The 22,077-nt window shown below is 40.7% G+C and overlaps 2 protein-coding genes across 2 annotated transcripts; both read left to right on the top strand.

Annotated features, from left to right (window-relative positions):
* Positions 1 to 2,918: 2,918 nt before the first annotated feature.
* LOC125269249 (cytochrome P450 1B1-like) lies at positions 2,919 to 5,720 on the top strand. The gene has a single exon (XM_048192125.1). The coding sequence runs from the start codon at positions 3,280 to 3,282 to the stop codon at positions 4,915 to 4,917; it is 1,638 nt and encodes a 545-aa protein (XP_048048082.1). The 5' UTR covers positions 2,919 to 3,279; the 3' UTR covers positions 4,918 to 5,720.
* Positions 5,721 to 6,997: 1,277 nt separating this feature from the next.
* LOC125269250 (cytochrome P450 1B1) lies at positions 6,998 to 9,238 on the top strand. Its single transcript, XM_048192126.1, has one exon. The coding sequence runs from the start codon at positions 7,208 to 7,210 to the stop codon at positions 8,780 to 8,782; it is 1,575 nt and encodes a 524-aa protein (XP_048048083.1). The 5' UTR covers positions 6,998 to 7,207; the 3' UTR covers positions 8,783 to 9,238.
* Positions 9,239 to 22,077: the final 12,839 nt, after the last annotated feature.

Raw genomic sequence — 22,077 nt, forward strand, 5'->3', positions numbered from 1 at the left:
ATATGTGAATCACGGGATTCTCCTGTAAGGAGAGGCGGGATGTGATTTTGGCAGTGCTAGAAACAATGGAAAACCGATATCTGAGTCATGAAAATAACAATTACTCAGTAATTCAATACTGTTACAGCAATCTTTGATTTTTGATGTTATGATATAAAAGTTTAGAGTATAAATACTTTTAAAAAATACTTTAAAAGCTTTGGCTGCTGTGGTTTACATTGCAAATATTATGTCAAAATCTAAATCTTGTCAATATATTAAAATGAGAACTGAGAAATGAGAGATTTAAAAAGATAATGATATAAAATAGTTTTATTATATAATGCTTACATAACACAATATTAATATGAATATCACAATATTGTTACACCAATCCCTGATTTTTGATTTTAGAGGATTATGGTATGTTAAATAAAAATATTATTTATTTGTTGCAAATATTACAGTCAATCAAAATCTTGAGCTTTTAAAAACCATATATTAAAATGTCATTTGTATGATATATGAGAACATTTTTCATTTAAAAAGAGATATTACAAAAGATTATATATGTACTGCTTACATATTAACAAATATCACACTAATAATCACAATATTGTTACATTTTTCAAGTCATAATATAAAAGATTATACTATATTTAATTAAAATATTACTTAAGCTTTTGTTGCAGTGATTTATGTTGCAAATACAGTATTAAAAATCAATCAAAATCTTTTAAAAACCATATATTAAAATATAATTTGTAAGATTTATGAGAACAATTTTGACTTACTTTATTAGATTTAAGAATATAATGTGGAAGACTTTACTTGAAGTCAAGGTACATTATATATTTTCATAAGTAATTGTAACCAAAGTTATAATGCATTATAATATTTGTTACGTCTGAATTAGTTTTTTGTTGTGTATTAATGCATTATTCTTTCTAACTGCTTAGAGACACAGAATATGAACTAATATCACGCAATACACGATATATAAATGTGCAAATAACTCTCACTAGTTTCTCGTCTTTTCCCTGGACAGCGCAGAATGAAATCTAATCTTGTTTCTGTGAAGATGTTTATTCTCTCCTAGGGAGCAGAAACAGTGGGCTCCTTAAATCCAAGCGGATTGGAACTGATTGTATTTGGCAGCTTCTCCTTCCTCTCTTCTCTGGGAAGGCACATCTCATTTTAGAGGTGGTTTGCATCCAGGAAAGTGTACTATCAGCAAGAAATCAATGCTACTGTCTCTCTGACACTAGAAACTCTGCAGCGCTGCAATTAGACTCATTAGATCCCTGCAAAAATAAACTCCTCACGGTGAGGAAACAAGGAACATTTATCTCCTGCTTGGCTCTCGGAAGAGAAACGTTTTACATCAAGAACATTCAGTTCTCGATTGCTGAGAAAGCCATACTCTTTAATGAAATATCGCTCACTGGAACTGCAAATACAAGTGCACAACCATGAGAGAATATAAAATTCAATTTTCCATTAAACTTCTATTTAACCCTGCTATGATGCACAAAGAGAAAACGCAGCAAATGAAAAACAAATGCACTTGCCTATCATGACATATCAGGATATTCAATTTTATGTCCTTTCTCACTGAATAAAGTATCTGTAATGATGTATTCTGTAGGTGGATCTGCTTTACTGCACGTTTTAAAGGCATGCTTGCAATTAAGCAATCTCTCAATGACTGCATACCCCAAAACACATGTGAAAATTTATCCAGAAATTGTGAGAGGAAAATAGCCAAAAGAGACCCTGGCGTGCTTTTCGATGAGATCAGAGAGAGACCCCAGAACACGATGCACCGCCGACATGTGAACACAACGTCAAATTATGCTCTTAAAGAACATTTATAATCTTCATTTCTATCCTTCTGTTGTACAATGTTGACATTTGCACTAAAAATCAATTGTTTGTACTTATGGCATAATGAATTATTTGTGTGTGATTGTGCATCATGAAATCAATATGTGCAATGCATTTTTTTTTTTTTTTTTTTGCTTAAAGCCTGTATTTGTAATGCATATAAAAGGTATTAATAATGCACGTTATAAGAAATAACTGTAACCAAAGTTAAAATGCATTACATAATATTTGCAGATTCCTTGTTACATCTGAAATTGGTTTGTCATGTGTTTTAATACATTATACTTTCTAAAGGTATAATTTCTACAATTATTTCTACAATTATTCGTGAGATCATACAATGCATTATTGGGTGCATTAAAAGTACTTTTATTATACTGCATTCTCTAAATTGCAATGTTGACATGCATTCTCTGTAAAGCTGCTTTGAAACAATATGTATTGTGAAAAGCACTATACAAATAAATGTGAATTGAATATATATATATAAGAAGGATTTAAGTAAACTGTTACCCATTTATTTACAATCTATACATTAATTTGTCCATATATTGTTTATTATGCACAACTCCATTACTGAAATTCATACTCATTTATGCTATAACGGACCTAAAGACATATATAATATAAAGGGACACATACCCACAAACAGCACAGGGATAACCTGGAATTTCAATGTCTAGTCGTGTTGCATAACTCATGCATGCACACTTTTCCATTTTAAGGGTTTATGTAAAGTGGCTCTGCAAAACAGAGCACCAATTTATTATGAAACATTCCCCAAGACAGAAGTTTGAAGTCTGGGATGCCGTCGGTGACTGCATCAAGCTTAAAATAACATTTTCGTAATCCTGTGCAAACCAGAGCAGAAATAACGATTACAGCTATTTGAACACTTCAGTGCACGACGACTAGAAACACGAGCGCGCGCGCGCGTCAAATAAGGAGATGCAAGTGGAATTTATAACTACAATAAGGCGATCTGAACAAACCGTAAAGAGTTTTGCACAGTGAAGTTCTCTGCATCTCCGCAATGATTGTCAGAAATACCCCAGAGAGAGCGTGTGCAAACCAAACAAAGGTGATTTTCAAAGCACGCTCAGATGTTTCCCGATGAACACACTTGGATCTCCGCGCGCGGCTGCAGCCAGACGTTCAGATCTTCTGACGGAGTCTCCGCGGCTTCCACAATGGGAGGAGTGAGACTATCCTCGGGTCCGGCCCCCTGTGCTGCAAACATATATAAAAGACATGGATCCCACCAACCAGCACAGAAAACACAGAGAGCTTCACCTGGAAAAGTAAAGCAAGCGTGTAAAACTAGATTTAATTGACAACATTTTGCCTGCAGAAATTTCTCTGAATGCAACATTGAACATGAACATCATTTGAGCAGGAAAAAAAAGAAGAAGAATGGCTCTGACCGAAGCCGAGTTTGGACTCAAGGGCAGCAGCATCATGAAGGAATGGAGCGGACAGGTTCAGCCAGCTCTGATCACATCCTTCATCATCCTCTTCTTCCTCGAGGCCTGTCTGTGGGTCAGAAATCTCACGTTCAAGAAAAGGCTTCCAGGCCCGTTCGCCTGGCCTTTGGTGGGCAACGCCATGCAGCTCGGCCAAATGCCGCACATCACCTTCTCAAAGCTGGCAAAGAAGTACGGAAACGTCTACCAGATCCGACTCGGCCGCAACGACATCGTGGTCCTGAACGGAGACGCGGCCATACGTAAGGCGCTCATTCAACACAGCACTGAGTTTGCCGGCAGGCCAAATTTTGTGTCTTTTCAGATGATTTCCGGCGGTCGGAGCCTGACGTTCACCAATTACAGCAAACAGTGGAGGATGCATCGAAAAATCGCCCAGTCGACTCTAAGAGCTTTCTCAATGGCGAACAGTCAAACCAAACGAACATTTGAACAACATGTAATCGGCGAAGCGATGGATCTAGTCCAGAAGTTTCTGAGGCTCAGCGCTGATGGACGCCACTTCAATCCTTCGCACGACTTCACCGTCGCCGCTGCAAACGTCATCTGCGCGCTCTGCTTTGGGAAACGCTACGGCCACGATGACCCCGAGTTCAGGACTCTCCTAAAAAGAGTGGATAAGTTCGGAGAAACCGTCGGCGCCGGGAGCCTGGTGGACGTCATGCCTTGGCTGCAGTCGTTTCCGAATCCTGTGAGGAGCGTCTACCAAAACTTCAAGACCATTAATGAGGAGTTCTTTGCTTACGTGAAGGACAAAGTGGTCCAGCATAGAGACACGTACGACCCCGACGTCACCCGTGACATGAGCGACGCCATCATTGGTGCCATCGAGCATGGGAAGGAGAGCATGCTGACTAAAGACTTCGTTGAGGCTACGGTCACTGATCTAATTGGTGCGGGACAGGACACAGTGTCAACAGTGATGCAATGGATGCTTCTGCTTTTAGTCAAACACCCATCGATTCAAACCAAACTTCAAGAGCAGATTGATAAAGTTGTGGGTCGTGACAGACTCCCATCAATAGAAGACAGGAGCAACCTTGCATACCTGGACGCCTTCATCTACGAAACCATGCGCTTCACCAGCTTCGTCCCCGTCACCATACCGCACTCCACCACCGCAGACGTCACCATCGAAGGTCTCCACATCCCCAAAGACACCGTGGTGTTCATCAACCAGTGGTCCGTCAACCACGACCCTCAAAAGTGGCACGATCCTCACGTCTTCAACCCGTCGAGATTCCTGGACGACACCGGCGCTCTGGATAAAGACCTGACCAACAGCGTGATGATCTTCTCGACAGGTAAGAGGAGATGCATTGGTGCGCAGATCGCCAAGGTGGAGGTTTTTCTGTTCTCTGCCATCTTGTTGCACCAGTGCTCATTTGAGAGCAACCCTTCTCAGGATCTCTCCATGGACTGCTCTTACGGTTTAACACTGAAGCCGCTCCATTACACAGTCTCGGCGAAGCTCAGAGGAAAACTTTTTGGGCTTGGTATCGCCGGCATGAGTAAAAAAACAAAAACAACCGGCTTGTTCTTGCGACTAAAGGCCAGCAAAGACTGAACGTAATGCAAATGTATTCCACATAACAATGAGTATTAGTAAAGCTGCACTGAATGCTGTCTAATAATTGTATATTTAATATTTAATGAATATATGTTTGATATGATTTCATGAATTGATTCAATCACATCCATAGAAAACGTTGTCAGGTAATCGAAGAGATCATCTATGCATCAAAATAATGTTTTGCAGATTGCAATATGGCGTGGTCAAACGCTAAGCCACTGTCACTGTAGACGCATCAATTATTATGTAATATTATGCAATTGTTAGTATTGAGTCATTAACAGCAGCTGTTGGAGGGCTGTAAGAACGTGACTCAGATTTGGCATAGCAGTGCATTTAATTATGCTTGCATAAAACTGTATAACGATGTGATGATGTACTTCAGGTATTTTAAGTATTAGGCATTTATTTATACACATTATACTGGTTCTATAAATTATATTCTCTATAAAATGCATAGCAATTTATTCATTGTTGAGTCTCAAAGACTTCAGTCTCACGCTGGATGAACTTCCTCATTATGTCATTTTGAAGGTTCTCTCACATGCACAGATCCTCACAATCATGTACAAAACACAATCAGATATTCCTATATCAAATTGCATATTACATTGTGATAAATGTTTACACTGAATGTTTTGAAAGCTCTGTAACTGAAGTGCATGTATTCAGGAATGCAGCTTTTTGAAGAAAAAGTAGAAAGCCTATGCTTGTAATGTCCAGGTATTGTTTTCTTTTTACTATTGGAAAATAAGCTACAAGTGGAATAAATAAAGTGCTGTTTTACAACCTGTGAAGATGCATTCGGCCTCTTTCTTTTATGATGCTCAAAATGATTCACATTTTAACACATGCAAGAAAAAAAAATAAATAAATCATACACGTCAAACCAAATCTCTGACGGTCTTATTATATTAACAGTCTGCATCTGTCTTCACTTCAGTGCATATCCTTATTGGCCAATATTTCTGTTTGCATTCAGATATTTCTGTAAAACCACATCTTTAAAGTCAAATTATCTTATTAAATTTATATAACAGTCATTATTCTAACTACAGCTCATGATAAATACACTCTGCTACGGTCCATATTTAACTCCATTGTTTGTATCTGTTCTTTGTCTGAAGCATTAAAAAACCCTCAAATCTTTCATGAGTTACAGACTGAATTCCTCTAGTGACTCGATTTCACTTGTATTCAGTTGGCATCGCATTGTGGATTCCAAACAAAACGAAATCCCACCAATTAGAGCACATTTACAGAGCTCATTTACTATGTCAGACAATGCATTCTGTAAAAAAAAAAAAAGATAATGACAGCATTTCTCTGGCTTATGCTTTTATTCATCCTAATCAGACATTTCAGCACTTTACAGCAAGACAAATAAAAAATATATAGAAAGCAAGAGCCATCATTAAACGAAGTTTGACATCCAGTTGGCATAACTATATGCTATTCTTTTACTCTGTCAACAAACAAAAACAGATATAATGCCCCAAAATGCTTTTAGATAACAAAGCAAACGTCTGTATCTGCGTATCTCAAACACTGCAGGATCTTTTCACTTTTCCTCATCATGTTTAAAGTCTCAGTGTGTTTGAATTGGTGTTTTGCTGATCTTTAGTGGATGTATAAAGTCAGTTCTCCTCAAGTTCACAAAGGTAACTATCAACACCATCCATTAATGACAAACAAATGCAATACTGACTGAATAATGTCTCATAGCTGAACTGATGAACTTTGCAACACTGAACTGAGCCGAATAATGACACCATTATCTTCAGCAGAGCTTGAATTTGTCTCAGAATTGATTTTCCTGTTCTGAAACAATCTCAGTTCAAACTTCACATGTACTGCAAAAATGATATTTCGTTATCTAATGTCCAGTATATGTTATGAACACTGTCAGAAGTGTTATACATCTGTAGATGTTGGGAATCCCATGTGTGTGTCCAGGCGTTTGCACTCCGGCCGTAATGGGTGGAGAGTCCGAGAGAGTCGGGGGAAAGAAAATGAACCTGTGGCCCAAACTCCTCCTACTCTAGAGATATATATATAACACAGTGTCAAGCCTGAAATCTGCATTCTTCTAATTTGGTCATCTCTGGACAGACGTTGCAGCTCCGCAAACCCTGACCTGTCTTCCTGTAACCCCATAAGCCGAGGAGGGCAGAAAACAGCAGGGCGTTGAGGTTCTCAAATTCTTTACTCGCCATTCAAGATGGAGAGTTACTAATATAGTCAGAGTTTATACAAAAAACAACCTTTAGAGCTTGAGAATATCATGGCGCTGTCAGACACAGAGTTCGGAATGAAGGGCAGTGGAATCCTCAAGGAATGGAGCGGACAAATACAACCGGCCCTCATTGCATCCTTCGTCTTCCTCTGCTGTCTGGAGGCTTGTTTTTGGGTCAGGAACCTCGCTCTGAAAAAGAGGCTTCCAGGGCCCTTTGCTTGGCCGCTTGTGGGCAACGCCATGCAGCTCGGCCAAATGCCCCACATCACCTTCGCCAAGTTGGCAAAGAGGTACGGAAACGTCTACCAAATCAGACTGGGCAGCAGCGACATAGTGGTTCTGAATGGAGACGCGGCCATACGCAAGGCATTGCTTCAACACAGCATCGAGTTTGCAGGCAGGCCAAACTTTGTGTCTTTCCAGTCAGTTTCCGGCGGGACAGGCATGGCGTTCACCAGCTACAGCAAGCAATGGAAAGTGCACCGGAAGATCGCTCAATCCACCATTCGTGCCTTCTCTTCTGCGAACAGCCAAACGAAGAAATCCTTCGAGAAGCACATCGTGGCAGAGGCAGAGGAAATGATTGAAACGTTTTTGAGATTGAGTTCAAACGACCAATACTTCAATCCATCTCACGAGCTGACGGTCGCGGCTGCTAATATCATCTGCGCTCTTTGCTTTGGGAAACGCTACGGACACGACGACCTAGAGTTCAGGACTCTCTTGGGCAATGTCAGCAAGTTTGGAGAAACCGTAGGGGCTGGAAGTTTGGTGGACGTCATGCCTTGGTTGCAGTCTTTCCCCAACCCAGTCAGGAGTGTTTTTCAGAGCTTCAAAGCTCTCAATAATGACTTCTTTGTGTTTGTGAAAGGTAAAGTGGTGGAGCACAGGCAAAGCTACGATCCTGAGGTCACCAGAGACATGAGCGACGCCTTTATTGGCGTTATTGATCACGCCGACACGGAAACGGGATTGACTGAGGCTCATGCTGAAGGTACGGTGTCTGATCTCCTCGGAGCAGGTCTGGACACGGTTTCTACTGCCTTGAACTGGATGCTGCTTCTACTGGTCAAACACCCATCGATTCAAACCAAACTTCAAGAGCAGATTGATAAAGTTGTGGGTCGTGACAGACTCCCATCAATAGAAGACAGGAGCAACCTTGCATACCTGGACGCCTTCATCTACGAAACCATGCGCTTCACCAGCTTCGTCCCCGTCACCATACCGCACTCCACCACCGCAGACGTCACCATCGAAGGTCTCCACATCCCCAAAGACACCGTGGTGTTCATCAACCAGTGGTCCGTCAACCACGACCCTCAAAAGTGGCACGATCCTCACGTCTTCAACCCGTCGAGATTCCTGGACGACACCGGCGCTCTGGATAAAGACCTGACCAACAGCGTGATGATCTTCTCCATTGGGAAGAGAAGATGCATTGGAGATCAGATTGCAAAAGTCGAAGTTTTCCTCATCGCTGCCATGTTGCTCCACCAACTGACTTTTGAGAAAGACCCATCACAGGACTTGAGTTTAAACTGCTCTTATGGTTTAACGCTGAAGCCATTTGACTATAAAATCTCTGCCAAACCCAGAGGAAGTGTATTTAATGGAGCATAAATTAGTGTGTGTGCTTTCAAACCCACTGTCTCTTATATAATACACTTTGCAGAATCAGGTATGTGCTTTATATTTAACATGTTCTAAGAGCAATATGGAACTTTAGATTATAAATAGTTCCCTATATACTTAAAGAACAAGTGTAGATAATAGTATGAATGAATGTTTTGAAAAGCAAAAGGAAAAAAAAAATGGTATCATCAGGGTTTTATACTTCTTTAAGACAATGTTTGTACAGAAGTGCACAAAAAATTATTAGCTATACTATGTGCTTCCTTTGAAAACACTTTTGAACATTGAAAACGACAAATATATTCGAGTATTTTTTCTAGCTGCAAAAAACTCAATATGTGTGTAGAAGTTCTACATAAACTTGTAACTTTTATCAAAATGCTGAAAAATGATTCAAAAGTGTGGCTAAAAATGCTTGTAAATAAAATGCACTGTTGACTATAACATTGTGTATTTCATTACAGTAAATATTTCCATTCATGCTTACTAGGTTGCTCCAAAACAGTCATCCTTTGCCAGATATGGTAGTTTTCCAGTTTTACAAAAACACCCATATATTAATAAAACACAGTTTGTAGAGCATGTAAATTAGGCGTCTAAATGTATTTGCTAATTGACTTTTCCGTAGCAGAGGTGATGGCGTCTAAAAGCATCTTTTCTCCTCACAACGTAACCACATGCGTGAACGTGCAAAGCTGCTTTGCGGCCCACATGCGCGAGGGGAGTCTCAGAGGGAGTCTTACATTTACACTGGTTAATTCATAGCAGACACACGCTGCTTTCCTCTCTCGCTTCCTGTCATGACACCGCAGCGCTCTGGAGGGGGGCCAGGGGTGTTATGGGCCATGCAGGGTAGCCACAGTACATGCCCCTGATTTACTGCGAACCACACACGCAATCGCACTCACACGGGACATGTCTTTTTGATAAACCTCCCAACTGAAAAACGGCCTTTCTCCAGGGTGCCTCCTTCAGTGGCCTCTGGATTTGCCGAGGGTTCAGTCTATGCCATCAGATGTTTTCACCTCTGTTTTTACCACCGCTGACCTCACACACGTGAAAAACGTCATATTTCACCTCAAAATAAAGAAATTCATGACATTTATAGCTGGACAGTTTATGTTTGTCATTATTGTTGGTGATTGCATAGAAGCTTGTTTCCACCGCGGAATTAAAAAACGCTAATTTGTGACTTTTTCAAGCAATTGCGAGTATCTGAGAACAATATATGACTTTTTTGCTCAGATATAAACTCGCAATTGCGAGAAAAAAAGTAAGAATTGTGAGATGAAAAGTCGTAATTACCTTTTTTATTCCATGGCGGAAACAAGCTTCCATATGATTGTCCATTGTGCATGTGCAATACAGAAGAAAAACATTGCATTAAAGTACTTTGTATTTAAACCAGTGGATATCAAAGGAAGTACAACAATTACTATGATGTAGATAACGTTTTGGGGTTAAATGTGACATTTCATGAGTGAAACTTGCAGTGATATTAAGCTTACATTTGTTTTGTGTTTTGGACATAAGTACTGATGACTGCATCTTAAACCATCAATCAGAGCATGTCTTCCCTTCCCGTACACACTTACTTGTTTGCAAGTGGAAATCACAACTAATAAGAACCAGTAACAAAAATAGACTATATAAATCTATCGTATTTAAATTATAATTGCAAATTCAAGTAATCTGTAATGTATACATGGATTATTTATTGCACTTGCAGAGCCAAGAATCATTATTAAAGCTCAAATAAAACCTTACAGTGCTTATATTGTACACTAGAGAAAGCCAATGGAGAGTTTGATAGATTGAAATGTGTTTTGATGATGTGAAAAAAGAGCCAAATCAGTTGAACAGCAAGTAGGAATACAATGAGTTGAATTTCCAAACCTCACAGAACATTTTACTGGTCGATGGATGAACAAGAATTTGTGAGTTATAAAGTCAGAATTGCGAGTTATAAAGTCAGAATTGTGAGATATAAAGTCAGAATTGTGAGTTATAAAGTCAGAATTGCGAGTTATAAAATCAGAATTGTGAGTTATAAAGTCAGAATTGCGAGTTATAAAGTCAGAATTGCGAGATATAAAGTCAGAATTGCGAGTTATAAAGTCAGAATTGCGAGTTATAAAGTCAGAATTGCGTGATATAAAGTCGGAATTGTGAGATATAAAGTCAGAATTGCATGATATAAAGTCAGAATTGTGAGTTATAAAGTCGGAATTGTGAGATATAAAGTCAGAATTGTGAGTTATAAAGTCAGAATTGCGAGTTATAAAGTCAGAATTGCGTGATATAAAGTCGGAATTGCATGATAAAAAGTCAGAATTGTGAGTTATAAAGTCGGAATTGCGAGATATAAAGTCAGAATTGTGAGTTATAAAGTCAGAATTGCGAGTTATAAAGTCAGAATTGCGTGATATAAAGTCGGAATTGTGAGATATAAAGTCGGAATTGCATGATAAAAAGTCAGAATTGTGAGTTATAAAGTCGGAATTGTGAGATATAAAGTCAGAATTGCGAGATATAAAGTCAGAATTGCGAGATATAAAGTCAGAATTGCGAGATATAAAGTCAGAATTGCGAGTTATAAAGTCAGAATTGCGAGATATAAAGTCAGAATTGCGAGTTATAAAATCAGAATTGCGAGATATAAAGTCAGAATTGCGAGTTATAAAGTCAGAATTGCGAGATATAAAGTCAGAATTGCGAGATATAAAGTCAGAATTGCGAGTTATAAAGTCAGAATTGCGAGATATAAAGTCAGAATTGCGAGATATAAAGTCAGAATTGCGAACTATAAAGTCAGAATTGCGAGATATAAAGTCAGAATTGCGAGATATAAAGTCAGAATTGCGAGTTATAAAATCAGAATTGCGAGATATAAAGTCAGAATTGCGAGTTATAAAGTCAGAATTGCGAGATATAAAGTCAGAATTGCGAGATATAAAGTCAGAATTGCGAGTTATAAAGTCAGAATTGCGAGATATAAAGTCAGAATTGCGAGATATAAAGTCAGAATTGCGAACTATAAAGTCAGAATTGCGAGTTATAAAGTCAGAATTGCGAGATATAAAGTCAGAATTGCGAGATATAAAGTCAGAATTGCATGATAAAAAGTCAGAATTGCGAGTTATAAAATCAGAATTGCGAGATATAAAGTCAGAATTGCGAGATATAAAGTCAGAATTGCGAGTTATAAAGTCAGAATTGCGAGTTATAAAGTCAGAATTGCGAGTTATAAAGTCAGAATTGCGAGTTATAAAATCAGAATTGTGAGATATAAAGTCAGAATTGCGAGTTATAAAGTCAGAATTGCGAGTTATAAAGTCAGAATTGCGAGTTATAAAGTCAGAATTGCGAGTTATAAAATCAGAATTGTGAGATATAAAGTCAGAATTGTGAGATATAAAGTCAGAATTGTGAGTTATAAAGTCAGAATTGTGAGATATAAAGTCAGAGTTGCGAGATATAAAGTCAGAATTGTGAGTTATAAAGTCGGAATTGTGAGATAAAGTCAGAATTGTGAGATATAAAGTCAGAATTGCGAGTTATAAAGTCAGAATTGCGAGTTATAAAGTCAGAATTGCGAGATATAAAGTCAGAATTGCGAGTTATAAAATCAGAATTGTGAGATATAAAGTCAGAATTGCGAGATATAAAGTCAAAATTGCGAGTTATAAAGTCAGAATTGCGAGTTATAAAGTCAGAATTGCGAGTTATAAAGTCAGAATTGCGAGATATAAAGTCAGAATTGCGAGATATAAAGTCAGAATTGCGAGTTATAAAGTCAGAATTGCGAGATATAAAGTCAGAACTGCGAGATATAAAGTCAGAATTGCGAGATATAAAGTCAGAATTGCGAGTTATAAAGTCAGAATTGCGAGATATAAAGTCAGAATTGCGAGTTATAAAGTCAGAATTGTGAGATATAAAGTCAGAATTGCGAGATATAAAGTCAGAATTGCGAGTTATAAAGTCAGAATTGCGAGATATAAAGTCAGAATTGCGAGATATAAAGTCAGAATTGCGAGATATAAAGTCAGAATTGCATGATAAAAAGTCAGAATTCTGACAAACTTTGATCTTAATTTTGTTACACTAGAAACATGAAATGTCCCACCACATCCAGTATAATCCGTCCAAAATCTTGTAAACATCGCATCTTAATTAAAATTTCTGGACATCCAAAGAGAACTTTAAGGCGTCATATGACAAGCCTGAAAGTCATCTTTGGTATTGTGAACCAAAGCCAGTCACGCAAACAGTTGCCAAAAACAGCAGGAAAGCAGTGCCAAAATGCAGTGACTCAACACTTCTGTTCTGAGAATTATCACACATCCATGTTGCCCTAAATCACTCACTGTGCTTACAGATGGTGAGGCAATTCCCATGGGAAGTGGCTTTTGGACTTGAAGTGAAGTCCAAGAGATTTTAGCCAATGAGTCTGACAACTTAATAGATAGATGTGCTATTGTGAGTATACAATTATTTTGCAGCTGCAGGAGGCAGATAAACCAGCTTTCTGGGAAGTGAACACATCTACATTTTAGAGTTTTCCTGATTTAGAAAGCCAAAATACACACTTATAAACATGCAAACCAGAGCAGAGATGGCGCAAGACCTGGGTGACTTCTGGAAAATGTGTGAACATTTGCTTGTTAAGTCAATCATCGCTAGTACTAGCGCTCGGATGTGATCAGAACCTCAAACATTAAGGATTAAACGTGTGTAGAGTGAAAAAAAATCAAGATACGTAAGATATTTAAGTCCTTGTTTTCTGCTAAATATATCAATATCTGCCAGAAGTTTATTCTCTATTGGGAGATATTTTTTCTTGTTTTTAGCTAAAACGTCATTTTTCTTAATTATTTTATTATGTTCCTTGAGGTTCACTTAATGACGTTTTCAAATCTACATCCAGTTGATAGCAGACTGTCACTAAACACTGAGTCTCTAATCTAAATGTTGGCAAGATTTCAGTTTAAATGTTTTCCTTGACATAAGAGAGCAGCAGCCCATAAATGCACAAACACACACTCATAAACAAACATACAGGCATGAAAAGTGTCCGTTCACACGCATCCTTTACCTGTAGACCCTCGAGCAAACAGGGTTTATGTGGGGGAGAGAGACAGCTAGACAAATAAAAATCACAGACTACAAACAAATCAACTGCACATTGCTTCAGTAATGCTTGTTTGTTTCCCATCAATTTTATAAGCAGACCAGTCTGATCTGTCAGAGATATCCAGAAACTCCAAACACATTTGATGGACGTCTACAGCGAAAGCCATTTCTGCTTATACAAACACAAGCAGTGTCAGTATAGGAATGGCTCAAGATGATTGTCCATCAACTAACTAGTCGATTTGTGCACTTATCTAGATTTAGTTTAGTTGGACCTGACCCTAAAACAACACAATTATTATGTACTTTTGTACATCTCTTATGAAACCCTCTCCAGAACGCTCAGCTCTAACAAAAAAACAGCAACAACTCTCAGACAGTTGGATTTGTTAGATATGTGGTTGGTCACAACCCAAAAAACATCTCAGTTCAATTCTGATGATCATAGACAACAGGAAAAAACAATGTTAAATGCAAATAAGATGCAACTGGGATGGGTTAATGTGATATTCTCATATTTTTTGTTGTTGATGTCAAAGGTCATGTGTCTCAAAAAACATTAAATAAATTTGGTTTGCGTTGACTACATTTGCCAAATACTCTCAATGAAAAGTCTGTAAATGTCGCTAAATGGCATCATGTTCTAATTATCATATTCATAACATTATTGCAACATATTTGCATTCTTCCTAGTGTCAGCCATATTGTCATGATCATGAGTTGGAGTGCCCCATTTAGCCACCAGAGGGCACTCCAACATGGACTCTTGTTTCACTGTTTTGGACTTCATTACCCATACTCACCTCCTGGACTCGTTATCCCATGTCATTGCACCCAGCTGTTTTGTGTTTGCTCATTAGTTCTGTCTATTTATACTCAGTTGTTTCTGCCTTTGTTTGTGGTTTGTTATGTTTATGTTACGTGCACTTTTGTTTCTCTGGTTTTCTGTTATTGGACTGTTTTGTGGACTTTAACCTTTGCCTGTGTTCTGGATTACGTGCTTGGAGTTTCCTGTAATAAACATTGCTGCACTTGGATCTTACCATCTTGTTCTTGTGTGCACCGTGACAGAACAAACCACCATGATCAGATCCAGCAGCAGGAGAGTCCGGCCAGCCAACACCCGGGGAAGTCAGAGTGGTCCCCAGGGTCTGACTACACTTCGCCAGAGGGGTATAGAGGTGAGGGCCTTCACCCAAAGATTTTGGTTGCGGGCAGAGAGGCTAAATCTCCCTGATGTGGTCCTTAAGGATATGTTCAATAATAGTTTAGGATGACCCTCTGCCGAAGTGGGAGATGGAGCTGGTGGGGAGGTTAAATCTTTTGGAATTTCATCAATTACCTGTATCTGCGTAAGAATGGGCAGATTCGATTACCTCCAGCAACCGCTCCAGCCCATCATTCCACTGCAGAGCCCGCTCCAGTCCATCAGTCCGCTCAAGTCTGTGGATCCTCTCCAGCCAGTGAGTCCACTTCAGAGCCTGCTCCAGCCAGTGAGTCCGCTCCAGTCAGTGAATCTGCTCCAGAGCCTGCTCCTGCCAGTGAGTCCGCTCCAGCCAGTGAGTCCACTTCAGAGCCTGCTCCAGCCAGTGAGTCCGCTCCAGTCAGTGAATCCGCTCCAGAGCCTGCTCCTGCCAGTGAGTCCGCTCCAGAGCCTGCTCCTGCCAGTGAGTCCGCTCCAGCCAGTGAGTCCATTCCAGAGCCCGCTCCAGCCCGTGAATCCGCACCAGAGGCCACAGAGGAGGTGGGTACTGAGTCTCCGCTTCCCACACGTAAGAAGAGGAAGAGGAGGAGGAAGGCTTCCATCCCTCAAGACCTGGAGTCCGCCCCAGCCAGCGAGTCCGCCCCAGCCAGCGAGTCCGCCCCAGCCAGCGAGTCCGCCCCAGCCAGCGAGTCCGCTCCAGCGCCTGCTCCAGCCAGTGAGTCCGCTCCAGAGCAGCCTGCTCTCCTGGTCAGTCCTGTCTTGGCCCAGAGGGCTGTGCTCACTTTTTATGTTTTGGCTGTCCTGCGTGCGCTGAGGATGAACTTGAGCTCTATGGACTTTGGAGCAGTCTGCCAGCCCGAGCCCGCTGCCGTCCCAGAGCAGCCTGAGCCCGCTGCCGTCCCAGAGCAGCCTGAGCCCGCTGCCGTCCCAGAGCAGCCTGAGCCCGCTGCCGTCCCAGAGCAGCCTGAGCCCGCTGCCGTCCCAGAGCAGCCTGAGCCCGCTGCCGTCCCAGAGCAGCCTGAGCCCGCTGCCGTCCCAGAGCAGCCCGAGCAGCCTGAGCCCGCTGTCGTCCCAGAGCAGCCCGAGCAGCCTGAGCCCGCTGTCGTCCCAGAGCAGCCCCAGCCTGAGCCCGCTACCATCACCGAGCTGCCCGCTCTCCCTGATACGACCACGGAGCGTCCTTGGCCAGCCCTGCCGCCGCCGCCCAGGCCGCCTGCCCTGCTGCTACTGTCCCGGCCGTCTGAACCGCTGGAACCCGCCTGGTCAGTTCCTCCAGCGCCGCCCTGGCAATCAGCCAGGACTCCAGACCCTAGGGAACCCGCCTGGTCAGTTCCTTCAGTGCCGCCCTGGCATTCAGCCAGGACCCCGACCTTCTTAGAGCCCCCGTGGTCTGTTCCTCTGGCTCCCCCCTGGCCTTCGGTTGGGGGCTCTGGTCCTGGCCCGCCGTCCCTCCCCCTGGTCCTCCTCCAGTCCACCTCCCTCCTGAGTTGTGTTTTTGTTTTTTTGTTTTTTTTCATGGAGCGTCTGGTAGCCGCTCCGTAAGGAGGGGGTACTGTCATGATCATGAGTTGGAGTGCCCCATTTAGCCACCAGAGGGCACTCCAACATGGACGCTTGTTTCACTGTTTTGGACTTCATTTCCCATACTCACCTCCTGGACTCGTTATCCCATGTCATTGCACCCAGCTGTTTTGTGTTTGCTCATTAGTTCTGTCTATTTAGTCTCAGTAGTTTCTACCTTTGTTTGTGGTTTGTTATGTTTGTTACGTGCACTTTTGTTTCTCTGGCTTTCGGTTATTGGACTGTTTTGTGGACTTTAACCTTTGCCTGTGTTCTGGATTACGTGCTTGGAGTTTCCTGTAATAAACATCGCTGCACTTGGATCTTACCATCTTGTTCTTGTGTGCACCGTGACACATACATCGGTTTGATTCTACCACCGAATTCCCGATAAATCAGAAAAGCTTTACATAATTTTGCGTCTCTTTTGTCAGCCAAAAAACAAGTATGAAATAGTGGTTAAACCTTAACACAGGTTAAGCAGGATTCACTACAATTCAGATTTATTGCTACAACAACATCTGACTAAATCACTATTCGCATAAGATAAAGACATCAGCTGTCCAAAAAGTCACTGTAAACTCTAATGTTGTCATTAAACAATCATGTTATCATAAATTACCATTATTTAAAATGCCATGTTTTGGAATCATAACTCAAACAGGTAGGTTTAACTTATTTGGCAGCAAAATCATTTAAATTATTTGCTCTTTCTTTTTAATCTGGTCATGCTTGATGTTTTGCCTGACAACAGCAATGATTGTTAGTTGCAAAAAAAAGTTGCTGAAAAGGTCTTTAAAAGACATGGTGAGGGTGCGTTTACACGACAGGGATGTACTAAAAACAGAAGTGTTTTTTTCTTTGTACAGATGACAACATTATCGAAACTATCCCCATTCACACGGATACACAAAAAAGACTTAAAATGCATGCGCGATGTCACTTTGTAAATAAAGACTACGCGTCTGCGCATACGCATTCTTTTACAAAGCACTCACCTCGTGCATGACTATCCACCTTATTTTTAAAGTTTGATATTCTTCTCATTTCCCTATAGTTGCTAATAAATCTGAAGTCTCACACATTCACAGAAAACAACTTGCCTTCGGGTTGAAAAATAAGGTGAATAGACTAAACACGTAATACGCATGTGCATGACGTCACTGTTTTCACAGATTCACATATTTTTGCAGTTTACATGGAGATGGTAACGGTATTGTTTTCAAAAACTTCCACTTTGAAGGCCACCAAAACGCCATTGTCGTGTAAATGATGGCCAAAACGCATAAATAGTTTTCCATTTTTAGTTGAAAATGGTGTCTAAAGCTGCTTTTCCATCTAAATTACCCAGAACAATTGGTCCCAATAAATTTTTCCCCCCAGACCTGTTGCTGTCTGTGTTTCCATCGCGGTCTAAAGTCCCGTGAAGATAAGGCAAGTGATGTAGGACTACGTGCAACTTTTCAGTTCCCGCTGGAATTCGTCCTCCACATATAAGCTAAATAAAGCCTCATCGATCATATTTTTTATTCTCCATTGTTGATTCAAATAGCAATAGCATAACTCTTACTGCACACACCGCTACATACTTTTAAAAATGGTGGTTGAAATAAAATACTACGTGGAGTCAACCAATCAAGTCCCACCCCCGAAAGTTCCTGAACTTTGAAAAAGTACTACCTCGTGAGCAGGGACTTTCTGAGAGGGGAATTTTTTACCTGGAACTAGTTCCTGGGGAATGTTTCTGCAGTGGAAAAGCATCTTAAATGAAAACTTCAAGACCAAACATGTTAGCCTAATAATTTGGCATATTGCAGGGCCAATGCAGTTTATGGTAATATTAATAAACTTCATTGTTTGATTCTAAAGACACTATTTTTGTACAATAAACAGTTGCTGTCCGAAGTATCTGCTAAACTAGTCAAGAACCACTGAACTAGGGAAAGTATGGAGGAGAAAGTGAGACAAAATTTGTTGTAGCCAACTACGCAGTCCTGCTCAAACTCACACGCTACACGCTGGAACAACCAGGCAATGGGATTCCATTACCACAGAAATTCAAAGCCTTTCATTCATGAGAGAAACACACATACACACACAGTAAACAAGAACACAACACAACTATCCAAGCACGGGGATGTTCCTCCGACTGGGGCCAGTCCTGGAATTGTGGTTAAGCTCATCTGGAAAAGTAATAGGCGAATGATAGCTTGATTCACATGGAACATAAATATAATTCCTCTCCACAGTATTACATCAGCAAGTGACAAACAAGAAAACATGCCAATTAAATACAAGAAAATGTGTCTGGGAATAGGAAACATGGAAATGGGAAATAACCGGATTTGTCTCAGGACTGACATCAATATCCAACAATCAATCCCACCTCGTAAAACAAAAATGAGAATGTATTTTATTACAGTTATAATGGGTGTGTTCAGTAACGTGGATTCATTTCAACCCAGACGGAATATGCAGATATTTTTCTTGCATTTGTATCAAAATCAGCCAAAATATTTATTAAACACGCAACGGGTGTGGGTCACGCAGAAGGGAGTTCTGCAGGTGCAGATTTTGCCTGTAAATGACCCCTAAAATAAAAAGAAAAGATGATGTTGTAGTCTTCAAGCCATATATACAAAGAAACTATTTACTGTTGTCATAAATGTCACGTTCATTGTGATTTATCTTTTACCTCTTTTATGTCAGCAATTATGGCTTCTTTTCTTTTCCATGACCCATTTGTCTTTATAGCATCTTTGAAAATGTGCCTCTATCTTCCAAATAAGAACTTAAGCTGCGTTTGATGTGGCTTTTCTGTTGATCTGGCAAACATGAAGACCACACGCACCATTTGACGGGGCCTTGTGAGGGACGGAGCCAGTGGAGAACTAGAAAATTCAGTTCCTACCTGATACTTTTATAGGTGATTTAACACACACAAACCACCAGTATCTGTCATCGCTCGCAATTCCTGCACACAGCTGTGGAAGATAATACTCTCGCAACAGTAAAGCACTTTGAAAGCCAGTTACTGACTGTGCAAACTAAAGATTAAGCTGGGAAAGATTAAGATGACTTGCTTTGAACAACCAAAATTGTGTTCCCAATTCTAAAATGTTTGTCTGTTTACTTTAATATGATTGTATTTGATGTCTGTATGTTATGTGATCTAAGAAATGATGAGTTGGAAACGGTCAACATTTTCATCTTGCATTACATTCATCAACAACAAAGAATATGAATGTAATCTTCACCTTTGCGTAGGTTGGTCACCTAGAGTACGTGTAAATAGGAATTAACTAATTTAACAGATTTTTTATACCTGACTGCAACTGCCTGCATTTGTGATGTGTGACCCTCAAATGAACCTAAAAAGTCCCATGGTAACATGCAGGTACCTGCATCATCACAACTGAAACCAATATAGACAGTTTTAGAAAGTAGGTCTGCCAGAACATAATGTCACTGCATGATCTGATTTCTTGTAAATAATTGCATGGGTAGTTGCTTTGTTTTGCATTGCAACAATTTGTCACAAGAACAAATTTTGCCTATATTTGAAGTCTTTCCTGATAAGATTTCCCAAACTGTAATGTCTCTTAAACTTATGAATAATAATAAGAATATGATATTATCTTTTTTACTGATTGAGGTGTCCTTTGTTTACCTCCCTGTATTTTTTCTCCGTTTCATTTTAGGTTCTTTATATTGCAATGCAGCGTTGTTTCTTATTTTTTATTGCAATAAAAAAAGAGGTATATTTGCATGGCCTGAAGCTATATACCAGACCGAACTATAGCCAAAAACCATCAAAAGTGACAGTTTAACTTCACTTTCCCTTTCACCGTAGAAAGTTGTTTTTTTAAATTACTTTATGTAATTAATGCCTTAGTGTATTAATAAACATTTCAGACGGCGTTTCATAACTCGTAACGCCTTCAGATGCCGTTTCAAAGCTCTTATCACAATGACATTTATTAATATTAATATTAACATCACCATTAGCGTCTGTACTTGCACAGTTATGCTTAGGCCTACTTCATCTGCTTGTAACGTGCGTCTCATGAAAGGAATCGGGTCTCCTTTAGGATCCAGGCAGTAATCAAAAGTGGTTATCATGATGTCTTGACTAAATATATACTAGTTACCTAAATATAACCCCTGTTTATTACATTAAGTACACAAACAACATGCTTGAAATATCAAATGAATGTGTATGTATTGCATAGTAAAACAAACTGGAAACAGATATTGGAAGCAAAAAACAAAAAACTGAGCTCTCAGTGTTAACATTCACTTTGCTTAAATTCAATGCAAATAATAAACAGCTACGTTTATTTTCAGTTCTACATTTGTTCTGTAATTTCATCACTGTGATTATGAATTTGTTTAACTACAATGTTGAATTGTAGTTCATCTGCTACCACAGCTCTCAACAGAGCCACGGCAGATTAATGCTTGAGAGAATGAACTGACACATTTACTTTCAAATTTTTTAAAAGTCTGCGATTATAGTGCCACTTAGTGATAAAAGGCAGCAAACACGCATCCCCAGTTTTGGTAAAGTATTATTCTGGTTGGCTACCTACTGTTTAATATAGTATAAGCTAAGCTAGCAGGCTAATCAGGTAAATGTATGCTATGCTGGTACATAAGTGTCAGATCTGCTTCTGTGTCTTGCGCCAAAATGGTCGCCACACCTGAGTCTTCAGCCAGGATGGCCGCAACACCAGAGTCTCCAGCTGTCATGGCCGCCATTCCAGAGTCTCGTCCCGTCATGGCCGCTAGGCCTGAGTCTTAAGCCAAGTTGGCTGCCAGGCCTGAGTCTCCAGCTGTCATGGCCGCCATGCCAGAGTCTCCAGCCAACATAGCCACCATGCCAGAGTCTTCCGCCATCATGGCCGCCATGCCAGAGTCTCCAGCCAACATAGCCACCATGCCAGAGTCTCCAGCCATCCAGGCCGCCACACTAGAGTCTCTAGCTGTCATGGCCGCCACTCCAGAGTCTCCAGCCATCATGGCCACCATGCCAGAGTCTCCAGCCATCATGGCCACCATGCCAGAGTCTCCAGCCGTCATGGTCGCCACGCCAGAGTCTCCAGCCATCCAGGCCGCCACACTAGAGTCTCCAGCTGTCATGGCCGCCACTCCAGAGTCTCCAGCCATCATGGCCGCCACTCCAGAGTCTCCAGCCATCATGGCCGCCATGCCAGAGTCTCCAGCCATCCAGGCCGCCACACTAGAGTCTCTAGCTGTCATGGCCGCCACTCCAGAGTCTCCAGCCAACATAGCCACCATGCCAGAGTCTCCAGCCATCCAGGCCGCCACACTAGAGTCTCTAGCTGTCATGGCCGCCACTCCAGAGTCTCCAGCCATCATG

This window comes from Megalobrama amblycephala, linkage group LG5 (genome assembly GCF_018812025.1).
Source record: "Megalobrama amblycephala isolate DHTTF-2021 linkage group LG5, ASM1881202v1, whole genome shotgun sequence".
NCBI classification, from domain to species: Eukaryota; Metazoa; Chordata; class Actinopteri; order Cypriniformes; family Xenocyprididae; genus Megalobrama; species Megalobrama amblycephala.

What these genes read in the sequence shown, in the direction of transcription:
- LOC125269249 (XM_048192125.1), top strand. Translation starts at nt 3,280, where the DNA reads ATGGCTCTGACCGAAGCCGAGTTTGGACTCAAGGGCAGCAGCATCATG.
- LOC125269250 (XM_048192126.1), top strand. Translation starts at nt 7,208, where the DNA reads ATGGCGCTGTCAGACACAGAGTTCGGAATGAAGGGCAGTGGAATCCTC.